General features: G+C 37.2%; 1 protein-coding gene across 4 annotated transcripts in view; it reads left to right on the top strand.

Moving 5' to 3' along the window:
* Positions 1-11054: 11054 nt before the first annotated feature.
* LOC124613188 (kinesin-like protein KIF21A) overlaps positions 11055-12618 on the top strand; it is a 504551-nt gene continuing 502987 nt past the window's right edge. For all 4 annotated transcript variants that reach the window (XM_047141839.1, XM_047141838.1, XM_047141840.1 and 1 more), the window contains exon 1: positions 11055-11412. In XM_047141839.1, coding sequence (XP_046997795.1) covers positions 11375-11412 — 38 coding nt within the window. In that variant the 5' untranslated portion in view covers positions 11055-11374. The remainder of the gene's footprint in view (positions 11413-12618) is intronic.

Raw genomic sequence — 12618 nt, 5'->3', positions numbered from 1 at the left:
GGAAAATTATGGGCAGCCGACTGGTGTTGAGGCAATGGTATGCCAATTTCATCAACAGGTCTGTTTACCTACAACAAGATGGGCCGAGTTGCACCCCGCAATTCTGGCAATGTAGCAAAAGTGTGACACAACTGCTGGATAGGCCATGAAGTTCCTACATCACTGAGTTACAGGGATGTTGATTGATATGTAGTTGGAAGCCATGCATTTGCAAAACAAATATGTCATCAACCAGTACAGACATGCTCAGTCTCGCAGCACCCATCATGAAGCGAGGACCATGCCAGTCACCACTAGATTATGGGTCAAGAAGCAGCTGACACAAGACAAGGCTGTCACTTCCGGCAGACCAGGTCTGAATGCTATGTCCTCCACCTGTGGACTCAGTGTCATGCAACGGATGACCTGCTCCCAGGCTCTCTATAGCAACAGCTGAACTTCTGTGTTGGAAGGCAGAAGTTTGCATTTAGGGCAATGCTGTCATCTGCACTACACCACCTGGTCGAGAATTCCAACACCCGCCATTGTTGCCCACAGGGGCGAGCTCTTCTTTGTGTTCCGATGTCTCCATGAGAATTCTGGTACACAAATTAGCAATATAAATGGCAAATGGTAAACTTACTCTTGTTGGAAGGGTTCTGGGAAGGTGCATCACATTCACGATGTAAATTACTTGCAACATGGCAATACAATCAATTCTAGAGTATTGTTCCAATATTGGGAGTTCTTACAAAGCAGACACAAATAGATATTGAGATGCACTGCTAGGATAGTAACACGTCTGTATAGCCAATTTGAAAGTCTAACACAAATGTTTGGGAAACCCTGGAAGAAAGAAGGAGTAGTTGTTATGAAACGCAGTTGGGTAAATTTAGGGAACCTTTATTCAAAGAATACTGAGAGACTATTGTGTCACCATTGTATATCTTGTGTACGGATCAAGAGAATAAGATGACAGAGATGAGGGTGCATACAGATGCAAAAGAAAAGGGACAGAAAACAGATAATACTGATATGACTTACCCTCAGCCACACATGGGATGATGGTTTACAGTGTATAAACAGTGTGTAGACACAGTTTTGTAGACATTGTCTGTCTCAATCCTGCATCAACTGTGGGAAAACTGGATTTGACAATGGATGGGTATTGAACTCAGAGAAATAAAACTGATCATAATAAATACATGATACATAAAATTAAAAAAAGCCACCCACTCCACCTGTGGAGTGACGAATACATATGGGGGGCACATGGGGCAGCCCCCCCCCCTCCCCTGCGTGGCTGCCCACATTGCCACCCACGCCTCCCCTGCCAGTCAGCCCACACACTATTCGTTCATTTCTTTCATCAGTCGACTCGACTGAATCAAGTTATCGAGTAGTCGTACTTTCCCATGCAGCACATGTGTCCACGTCATCTTATTTTATATGTTTCTGTCTGGCACATAGGGATTGACTTAATGGCTTAACTCTGTTGAATACTCACCCTGACATTGATTGTCCTATTGATGATGTTATTAACCAATTTTCCAGGAAGAATAGGTGCATAGAATTCATCATTTAAGGAAGAGAACCACAATTGTAACTTTTTTATATCATAAGATAGCATTGTCTTGTATATGTGAATAATCAGTTTAAATAAAACTTTCTTTAAACTTTGCATGTGACTTGATTAATTTTTTATGATAAAAGTAAAGGTGGCTCAAGATATCTTTAGCACCTCCTCCTTTAGGTTTTTCTGTATCTGCCACTGACCTGTGGTGGACTGATATAAGGAGCACAGAAACATCTCACAGAAAACAATCTTCACATTAGGTTTCAGGGTCACCACAGCTGCAAGTATGAGCATATGGCTGTCTATGTGGCTGTATGTGTGGATGTGTGTACTTGTACTAGAATAAGAGTATGAGCTCAAAAGCTAGCGTGAATACTGTTTTCTGTTACATGTTTGTTTGCTCCACACATCAGTGCACTATAGGTGAGTGGTTGACTTTCCCTTATTTTGCATATTGTTCCATCCAGGAATTTCCATTATTGTTATACAAACATTTGACAAACATGTTCCAAAAGGGAAAACATTACATTGTATCCTTTCCCCAAGAAAAATATGTATCTTTATTTACTTAGGTGCTTCATTTAGTTGAAGTATCAGAGGAAGAATTATATTACAGATGTTCATGTCCAGTCTTCTCCTCTCACACTCACTGCACCAACTGTGTAGTTGTCTGCACTGTTACACAGCTCTCTTTCAGTAGCAACTTACTCAATTCAAGTTTCCTAAGTTACTGCAGTTTTTATTATTCTTCCCTTATTTATGGAAACTAGAGAATGAGATCAAAAAGGAACGTTCTCTCTACAGCATTGAAAGCATATTTCAGGCCCAAAAAGTACTTATTTCTGGACAGTCATCTTTTAGGTAAAAATACTTTAACCAACATTTTTCTAATGAACAAACTTCATCACTGGAGTGTGATTCTGGAAGATCTGTAAAGTATGTACCCACAGCCAACACAGCCCCTCCCTCAGCTTGAAATTATTGTATGAACACAAATTTCTTTAAATATGGAAATATCAGAAGTTAAAGGGTGTCACATGTGGCGAATATGGAAGATGTTTCAGAAATTTGTGCCTTACATCATTAAGTTTTATCACTGTCAAATCACATTTGTCACAGATAAAAGATGGACAGAGAATAAAAAATTTTCCTTCAAGGAAGGAAGGTACCACAAATGAACTGCATTAGGTATCATGAGCAGTTTCCAGGAATAATAATATTACACAAAGTGTGCTTGTAGAAGAGAAACTTGACGTTAAACAGGATGCAGAGAAAGAAGAGCAGCTTTTATCTGTTTAAATAGACTGCTTCTGGTGCTGGACCTGTATTACTCTACCTTCAGGACAGGGCATAGTTCCTCATGGCGCTTACATGCATATGGTAGATGCAGGATTGCACAACACACTATAGTCAGTGTGTTGGTGTCTCATGAGGCCCAATATCAATTTCTTGTCATACCTCCTTGCTCAGTCTCAGTTATTTTTCAGAGTTTGTGTGTCCTTCTTTTACCAAGTTTTTAAGTCTGGAAATACCCACCTTGTAATTTCAGGCACCAAGACTATGAATTGGGCAAGCCCATTTCACAATTGGGAATTAGGATCAGTCAGATCTAATTCTAATCCACATGCAGGATGCTATGGATGTGACACTTGGGATTAACTGAAGCATTTGATGCTGCTTTGCCACCCATAACCAAACTGTCAGGTTTCAACATAAATGAGATCTCAGGCCACACTATAGACCAGACTGTCACCACAGCCTACATTCCAAACACTAGTACATCTACATCCACATACATATTCCACAAGCCACTGTATGGTGCTTGATGGAGGGTATCTTGTACCACTACAAGTCATTTCCTATCCTGCTCGACTCAAAAACAGAGCAAAGGAAAAATGATTATCTATATGACTCTGCATGAGCCCTGAGTTCTCTTATTTTGTCTTCATATTTCTCAGTATAATCATTCTGCAATCAGCTTCAAATGACCATTTTTCTAAACTTTCCCTAAAGTGTTCTGCAAAAAGATAAATATTAACAATACAGATGCAAGAGAAATATAGTCAGTATTTTGGTCTCTTTTGGTGCAGCCCCCAATGATCAGCCTTTCCTTCTCCTGCTGGCTGGTAATTCTCCCCAGCCCAGGGTTCCGCACCAATTTCCATAACTCTCCCCACTTCTTAAACCTTTCCAGTTATTTTACTTCAGCCCTCTTCCTTCCCCACCAGTCCTTCCACCGGAAGAATGCGCCACTGGCTCATTTCACTAACTTTTGTATGTCTTTTCTTCTGCTGCTGCTTAGTGAGCAGATTTTTTTTTTTATCTATCCAATTATATTATATTTTCAGCATGATTGCAGATAATATCCCCAAAGTAAAAGCTCAAATTAACTGCTTTTCTTACTGCTTGTTCTATAAATTCTCTGGAGATTTAGTCTGGAATTGGAAAACTTTGTATTGTTGAGTATGGACAATCACTACTAAAATGTACCCATATTTTTACATAACACAATAATGTTGCTGTGGCTAGTGTCTGTATGTTTGAACATCTCAAAATTAAGCACCAAATAGCAGCAAAATTACAACTATACTTCACAAACCACTGTGAAATGCATGGCAGAGGGTATTTCACACTGCAGCAGTTACTAGGGCTTCTTCTCATTCCTTTGACAAACAGATGGCGGGAAGGATGATTGGTGAAATGCCTCTGTGAGAGCTGTAATTAGTCTAATCTTGTTTTTACAATCTGTATGAGAGTGATAAATAGAGGATTGTACTATAATCCCGGATTCCTCATTTAAATACAGCTCTTTAAACTATGTACATGGGCTTTTGTGGTATAGTCTGCGTCTATATTCAAGCATCTGCCAGTTCAATTTTTTCAGCATATCTGTAATACTCACCCACTGCTCACACAAACCTGTGACCATTCATGCTGCCCTTCTTTGTACATGTTCAATATCCTCTCTTAGTCCTATTTGACATGGAACCCACACACTTGAGCAACATCCTAGGATGTGTCACACATCTGTTTTGTAAGCAATCCTTGCATTTTCCTGGTATCCTCCCAATGAACTAAAGCCTACCACCTACTTTACCTACTGCTGATGCTATGTGATCACTTTATTTCACATCCCTACAAACTGTTACCCTCAGATATTTAGATGAGTTGACACGATTCCTATTATGACTCACTGATATTGTAATAGGACATTATATATGTATTTTTTTTTTCATTTTGTGAAGAGCACAATCTTACATTTATAGCAAGCTGCATATCTTTAAGCCACTTTGAAATTTTATCAAGAAATATCTGAATATTTGTGCATCTTTTACCAAGTGGTGCTTCATTATAGATAACTGCATCATAAGCAAAAAGTCTGAGATTACTATCAATATGATCTGCAAGGTCATTAATACATAACATGAACAGTAAGGATCCCTACGGCACACCTGATATTATGTCTCCATCTATTGATGGCTCTTCATCCAAGATAACATGCTGTGAATTGAACAATATCACATAAGTTCAGTAACACTTATTTTTAAATAGTGTCTTTGTTGTATTTTTCCAAGTCTGTCGTTTTAAGTATAAACATAGTTATGTAAATTTTCTAAACTGATTTTACAGAAAACAAATCTGCTATGCATAAAGAGGAGTATTCGATGCTAGTTGTTTTCTTTACCCAGTGAAAATGGAAACATGCAACAAATGTTGTAAACAACATTGTGATTGTAACACATCAGTGCTGATTTTTCAAACAGGCTAAGTTAAAGATAAATCTCTCACCATAACAAAGTGGTTTTTTCTTCATTCATTGGGTACACTAACTCACAACCAGTCTGTCACCTTCCAATCTAACCTAGGTCTTGGACTAAACTCTGTCACCACAACCAGGTCCTTTTGGTTTGGCATTCATTTGTTCCACCAACGCACAACCAAACTGCCTCTTTCCAACCCTGATATTTCAAAAGCCTTTGAGTATGGATGCCATAACAATTGTACAAAGCTTTAGTGTTATAGTACAAGGAGAAAACAGCCAACGTCATAAAATCATTCACTGAAAATAGAGAACAGTGTGTGTAGATACAGCACAAAGTAAACTATACTTTTATAGAATCGTGTCTGTTCAAATTTTAAATTTGTTAAATATGGTGTGCCTCAAGTATCAGAGCTTGGCCTGCTATTTTTCATGTTACATGTAAATGATATGATGGAAATAGTAGGTTGAAATGCTGTCATGTACACAGATGGCACTTCATTTGATATCAATAGTGTTTCAGCAGATAACTTACAAAAGAAAGCTTCTCTAAAGATGAAAATGTGAAACAATTACCTCAGTGAAAATAATCTTTTTATAAATGTTAACAAAACACATACAAGAAAATGGAACACATAACTAGAACCATATTGTTGTAAATCTTGGAGCCTTGGATCTAACAGAGACAGAAAATTATAAATTCTTGGATTGGTTAGCAAAATCATATAAACAGCATCTGCCATAAAATGAGTTCAAGCAAATTTCTCATGAGAAAAATGTCGAGGACAATAAACACACAAACACTGCTAACCATGTACTATGGGCTAGTACATTCCTGGACTGTGGGAATGCAGCAAATGTGCATATACAAATATCATTAAAGCTACAAAACAAAGCTGTAAGATGCATACAATATTATCTCCTAGAGATTCCTGCAGAAATAAATTCAGGGCACTGCACATATTAACAATATAATCACTATACCTATATGAAATTATTATTTGTGTAAAGACTAATTTGTCTGCACAGTTAAACAGAGATATTTGTGATGATAGCACAAAAAATAAAAAATGATTATCACATGGAAGGAAATCAGCTGAAACTAATTGAAAAAGATCCTGTAAATACAGGATGCTTTCTATATGACAGTTTGCCACATTATATAAAGATAATCCCCCCACCCACCCCACCCCCCTCCAAACCAACAACGAACCTTGCTGTGGTGGGGTGGCTTGTGAACCTCAACACCACAGATAGTCGTACCACAGGTGCAACAACAATGGAGGGGTATCTGCTGAGAGGCAGACAAACATATGGTTCCTGAAGGGGGCAGCAGCCTTTTCAGCATAGCAGGGGCAACAGTCAGAATGACTGACTGATCTGGCCTTGTAACATCAATCAAGATGACTTTTCTGTACTGGTACTCCAAACAGCTGTTACCTTTCCCAAGGGCATGCAGCTCTGATGTACGATTAAATGATGATGGCATCATCTTGGGTAAAATCCTTCAGAGGTAAAGTAGTCCCCCCTGTTGGACTTCAGGTTGGGCTACTCAGGAGGATGTCATCACTAGGAAAAACAAAACTAGCATTCTTCAGGTCAGAACATGGAATGTTCGATCCCTTAATTGGGCATTTGGTATGCAAGAAAATTTAAAAAGGAAAATGGGTACAGTGAAGTTCAGTTATAGAAATGAACAGGACTCCTGGTCAGGTGAATGTGATGTTATAAATACAAAACAAATAGAGATAATGCAGGAATAGGCCTAATAATGAATAAGAAAATAGGAATTTGGTGAGCTACTATAAACAGCTTAGTGAATGCATTATCATAGCAAAGGCAGACATGAAACCAGCACACACTGTAGTAGTAAAAGTTTAAATGCCAGCTAGCTCCACAGATGAGGTGACTGAAAAAATGTATGATGAAATGAAATAAGTTATTCAGATAGTTTATGGAGAGCAAAATTTAATTGTGATGGGAGACTGAATCCAATAGTATGAAAAGAAAGAGAAGCAAAAATAGTAGGTGAAAAAGGACTGGCAAAAAGGAATGAAAGAGCAAGCCGCCTGGCAGAATTTTGCATAGGGCATAATTTAATCATCATTAACACTCGGTTTAAGAATCATGAATGAAGATTGCACACATAGAAGGACCTGGGGACACCACAAGGCTTCAGACTGATTATATGATGGTAAGACAGAGATTCTGGAAACAGATTTTAAACTGCAGGGATTCTGACAACAATTTATTAGCTACGAACTGTTAAAGAAACTGCAAAAATGTAGGAAATTATGGAGGTGGGAACTGGATGATTTGAAAGAACCAGAGGCTGCTGAGAGTTTCAGAGGGAGCATTAGGCAACAATTACCTGAAATGGGAAAAGAAAAAAGCAGAAATGGGTAGCTTTGAGTATATCAATTAGTAAATGCAACAGAGGACTCTATATGTAAACAGGCAAGCCCTAGTAGAAATCCTTGGATATCACAGGAGACAATAAATTTATCAGATGAAAAGAGAAAATGCAGTAAATGAAGCAGGTGAGAGGGGATACAATTGTCTAAAAAATGAGAGTGACAGGAAGTGTAAATGAGTAAGCTGGAATGGCTAGAGGACAAATGTAAAGACATAGGAGAATATTTAACTATGGGAAAAATAAATATCACCTATAGGAAAATTAAAGACACCTTTGGAGAAAAGGAAATCAGCTATATGAACATCAAGAGCTCAGATGGAAAATTAGTACTAAGCAAAGAACAGAAAACTGAAAGGCAGTAGGAATAACTAGATGAATTTCAAGGTAATATTATGGAAAGGCAAGAAGATGTAGATGAACATGAGATGGGAGATTGGATACTGTATGAAGAATTTGACAGAGCACTGGAACACCTAAGCCAGAACAAGACCCTTGAGTAGATGGTATCTCACAACTATCTGATATCCTTGAGAGAGCCACCCACAACAAAACTATTCCACCTGGTGTGCAAGATGTATGAGACAAGTAAATACATGCAAGACTTCATGAAAAAATGTAATAATTCCAATTCCAAAGAAATCATTTGCTGACAGGTGTGAATGTTATCGAACCATCATGTTAATATGTAAGGATTGCAAATTACTAACAGAAGAATGGAAACAACTAAAAGAAGCTGACCTTGGGGAAGATCATTTTGTATTCCAGGGATATGTGGGAACATGCCAGGTAATACTGACCCTAGGATTTCTCTTAGAAGACAGGCTAAGGAAAGGCAAACCTACATTTATAGCATTTTTGGACTTAAGCTTTTGACAATGTTGACTGGTATTCTGAAGGTAGTAGGAGTAAAAATACAGGGAGCAAAAAGCTATACAGCAGTTATGAAAAGGAAAGGGCGTGAAAGGGATGCAGTGGTTGACAATGGAGTGAGACATCGTTGCAGCCTATCTGTATCTTGAGCAAGCAGTACAGTAAACCAAAGAAACATTTGGAGAAGACATTAAAAGTTCAGAGAGAAGAAATAAAAGTTTAGAGGTTTGCCGATGACATTGTAATCATGCCAGAGACGCCAAAGGAGTAGGAAGATCAGTTGAATGGGATGGACTGTGTCTTGAAAGGAGGATATAAAATGAATATTGACAAAAGCAGTACAAAGGTATTGTAATGGATCATAGTTGAATTAAACCAGACAGTCCTGAGGTAATTAGAGTAAATGGGACACTAAAAGTAGAAGTTGAGTTCCGCTATTTAGTTAACTCAATAAATGATGATGGTCAAAGTACAGAGGATATAAAATGTAGACTGGCAATAGCAAGAAAAGAGTTTCTGAAGGAGAGAAATTTGTTAAAACTGAAAATAGGGTTAAGCATTAGAAAGTCTTTTCCGAAGGTACTTGTCTAGTGTTTTGCCTAGTATGGAAGGAAATATGGATGATAAACAGTTGCGACATGAAAAGAATAGGTCTTTTGAAATGTGGTGCAACTGAAGAATAGTAAAAATTAGAGGGGTAGGTCATGTAACTAATGAGGAGGTACTGAACAGAATTGGGTAGAAAAGAGATTTGTGGTACAGCTTGACTAAAAGAAGGTATCAGTTGATAGGACACCTCCTCAGACATCAAAGAATCACCAATTTAGTATTGGAGGGAAGTGCAGGGGGTAAAAATTGTAGAGGGAGACCAAGAGATGAATATAGTAAACAGATTCAAAAGGATGTAGGTTGCAGTAATTATCCAGAGATGAAGAGGCTTGCACAAGATAAAGTAATGTCGAGAGCTGCATCAAACAACTCTGAAGACCAAACAACAACAATACAGATAATAGAAAATATTGTTTTTAAAAGTAAATTGTCACTTGGTTAACATTTTTTTCATGCAGTGTTAAAGTGGATACTGAAGCTATAAATTAAAGTAGTGTGTTCAGATGTGTAACTGGATAAATATGTGAATTTTTTTCAGATGGCTTCTGTTGACTTGAAAGTATGATGATTACATCTGTATGTATTCATTGTTTTGAAATAGTTATTTTAAGATAAATAAGCAATATTTTCTGTTGATATTTTCGTGTAACTCTATGTAACACGGTAACAAAACTGTGTGCATATCCATATTTTTAGATACCATACTTATATTACAACAATCATTAAATTTGTTGATATATTCATGTAGGGCCTAATTGTGTAATTTTGAAACTTGTGTTGTGTATCTTCTAAACTCTGTGCCAACATGACGTGTTCATTACTACTGTATTGATTCATATATTGGCAAATAAATCTAATTGTATTACTAGGGTTCCCGTCGTATCATTAAATGTTAACACCTACCTATTAAACAAAAGATATCCCATTAACATTAAAGGAACACATTCATTATAACGAAACAGACAGCAGTCTTGCCTACACATGTTTCAGTCCAGAACAACTTGTTGCCCAAAAAGTGTTGGGATGTGGATGTATTGAAATTGAAAAACAGAAATACCAAGCGTTTTCACACATAGATTTAAAAAATTTCTTTTGGGGCACAAAACTTTCACACAGTAAATGATTTTATCTTTTTTTTAAAAAAAGGGTAATAAATGTTAGGCCTGATTATAGTGCATGTTTCCTTCAAGTATGAACAAGTGAAAGTACAGTATAATGTCTATTACCTTCTAGTAATAGTGAATAAACTTTCATGAAACAATTAAAACTGTAACAATGTATTTATGAAAATTATTTGTAAAAATGTATGCTGACTTGTCCAAAACCATATGTGCAAATTGTACAATATTATGATTACTTGGAACAATACAATTCGACTTCAGGCAAGTGTCCGGATGGTTCCTACTTTAACACCCCAGCCACAACCTTATCAAGTGGACTTAAAATTACCGGTATGTAAAAGCTGCTGCTACTAGCTTATCACTCATCAAGTTAATACATTTTTATTACACCGCAATAGACATTATACCTGTCGCATGAAGCGCTGACGATTATAATGACAGGAGTTATTTACGTACTTTTATTTCATTGGTACCTAGACGCACATACTATTTTTTTTCTTTTTCATTTAACCTCAGTCCACCTCGTGTAAAATACAGTGTTTACAATTTTTCGGAAGATCCATTTATATTGTTGTATACTCTTCTTCGTCTTCTTGATCGACTTCTGTGTTCGATTGTGACAGGTGTATCGATAGTGTGTATGAGCAGAGTATCGATAGCGCTGGGCGCCTTTATAGTCGTAGCGTCCGTCGAGCTGTGTTTATATCAGTTGTGAATGAAAGCACAAGGTGTCAACAACTCAGAGACTCAAATATTTTGATAATTCTAATATTTTCCATTAAATGTTAAGAGAAAGTTTACAGATTGCCAGATGAACACCTCTCAGACCTAATTTTTGTGTCATTGTGTAAAAATTTCTTAAAGAAATTAGATTTCAGTTCCGACAACAGCGTAGAACACAGCAAATGGTCTCAGTTAAAGGGACTATCGCCGTAAAATCTCGCTGTGGAGAGCTTTAGTATTTGCTGTGTTTGAATAAATTGTGCAGAAGTTTCATGGCTGTGATTTTCTTAGTGTTAAACGTATAGCAGTACACTGTCACAATGGGTGATGAAGATTCAAGTGTCAGAGTGGCGGTGAGGTAAGTTATCAGCTGTTATTCTTGTGTGTCAATTATCTCTAGTATTCATTTATTGTCTAATTACTACCGACGGTCTCCACATCTTCAGAAGTTCCACGTTTCAGAAGTGTACAATTAATTAAGCGTAATTACAGTAGTGGTTAAATGGTGCCGGTAACTCAGTACTGTTCTTTATTACAGTTATTTTTATTACTATGATTACCCGTTAATGTCGTTATTTCATAGTCATTTTATTCTAGTCACATCAAGTTTAATTTTACTCATAAGTTGATACTTATTGTTGTTTGCTGTTTCGCCGCGTTCCATCTTTCAAATGATATCGTGTGTGGATGTGCAGGCCGTACATGCGCGCACTCGGCTAGCATGCAGCACTAAGAACCGCAGCGAATTACGGAACCTATTTGTCATCGTTTAAGAACTCATTTTCTCATATCGCTTACATGAAACGGGAATAAATTAAACGTGCTCGACTTAAACAGCAAATTCATTGAAACTTATACATAAGTTTATTACTTTACATACAATCTGAGAATACTGGTACCATTTTCGTAGGCTGACATCTGTTTTTTTAATCATCGTTGATTGGTTCTTTGTCATTTTGTATTTCCGCCTGCATTCGAATTATGCTGTTCTTTAAGAAATTGTTTTAGAGATATGCGCCCATTTTACTAAATCTTATTGCGCAAATCCTTTTCGAACTGATGTTACTATTCTTGGAATGAATTTAAGACGAATCACTTCAAAGTTTTAGTGTAGGTGCTGGCATTTTAGTCTCTGCAAGTATTGAATCTGCTATGCAGAACACAGTGTTCATATTTATATCTCCTGTTTTCACCCTCAGTCGAAGAGAACCATCAGTGATTGATTAATAGTGTAAACCAGGCATGAAATATTCCGAAACTATTACTAGAACTTGTTTTATGTAATTGGTGACTCAGGTATAAGGAGTCGTTACATATACCTAAACGAAAGACCCAATAATACTCGAATGATTTTTATTAAAAACGTTTCTTCCTCGTCGGTTAGTCTGGAGGTTGCGGTTTCGAAAATTTTAACAAGGTTATAATCTAGATCTTAGTAGTGACATAACTCGAATTCAACGTTCTTAAAGAACGTCTGTTGTAGTTCAGTTTTCGCTGGACAGAGCATTGTTGCCGATGGTGATGAGAAGCGCGCGTAGACGAACGGTGCTTCTTGTTACGTTTT

This window comes from Schistocerca americana, chromosome 4, assembly GCF_021461395.2.
Source record: "Schistocerca americana isolate TAMUIC-IGC-003095 chromosome 4, iqSchAmer2.1, whole genome shotgun sequence".
NCBI classification, from domain to species: domain Eukaryota; kingdom Metazoa; phylum Arthropoda; class Insecta; order Orthoptera; family Acrididae; genus Schistocerca; species Schistocerca americana.
The sequence above is the reverse complement of the archived record's forward strand: the minus strand, read 5'-3'. Positions and strand labels throughout refer to the sequence as shown.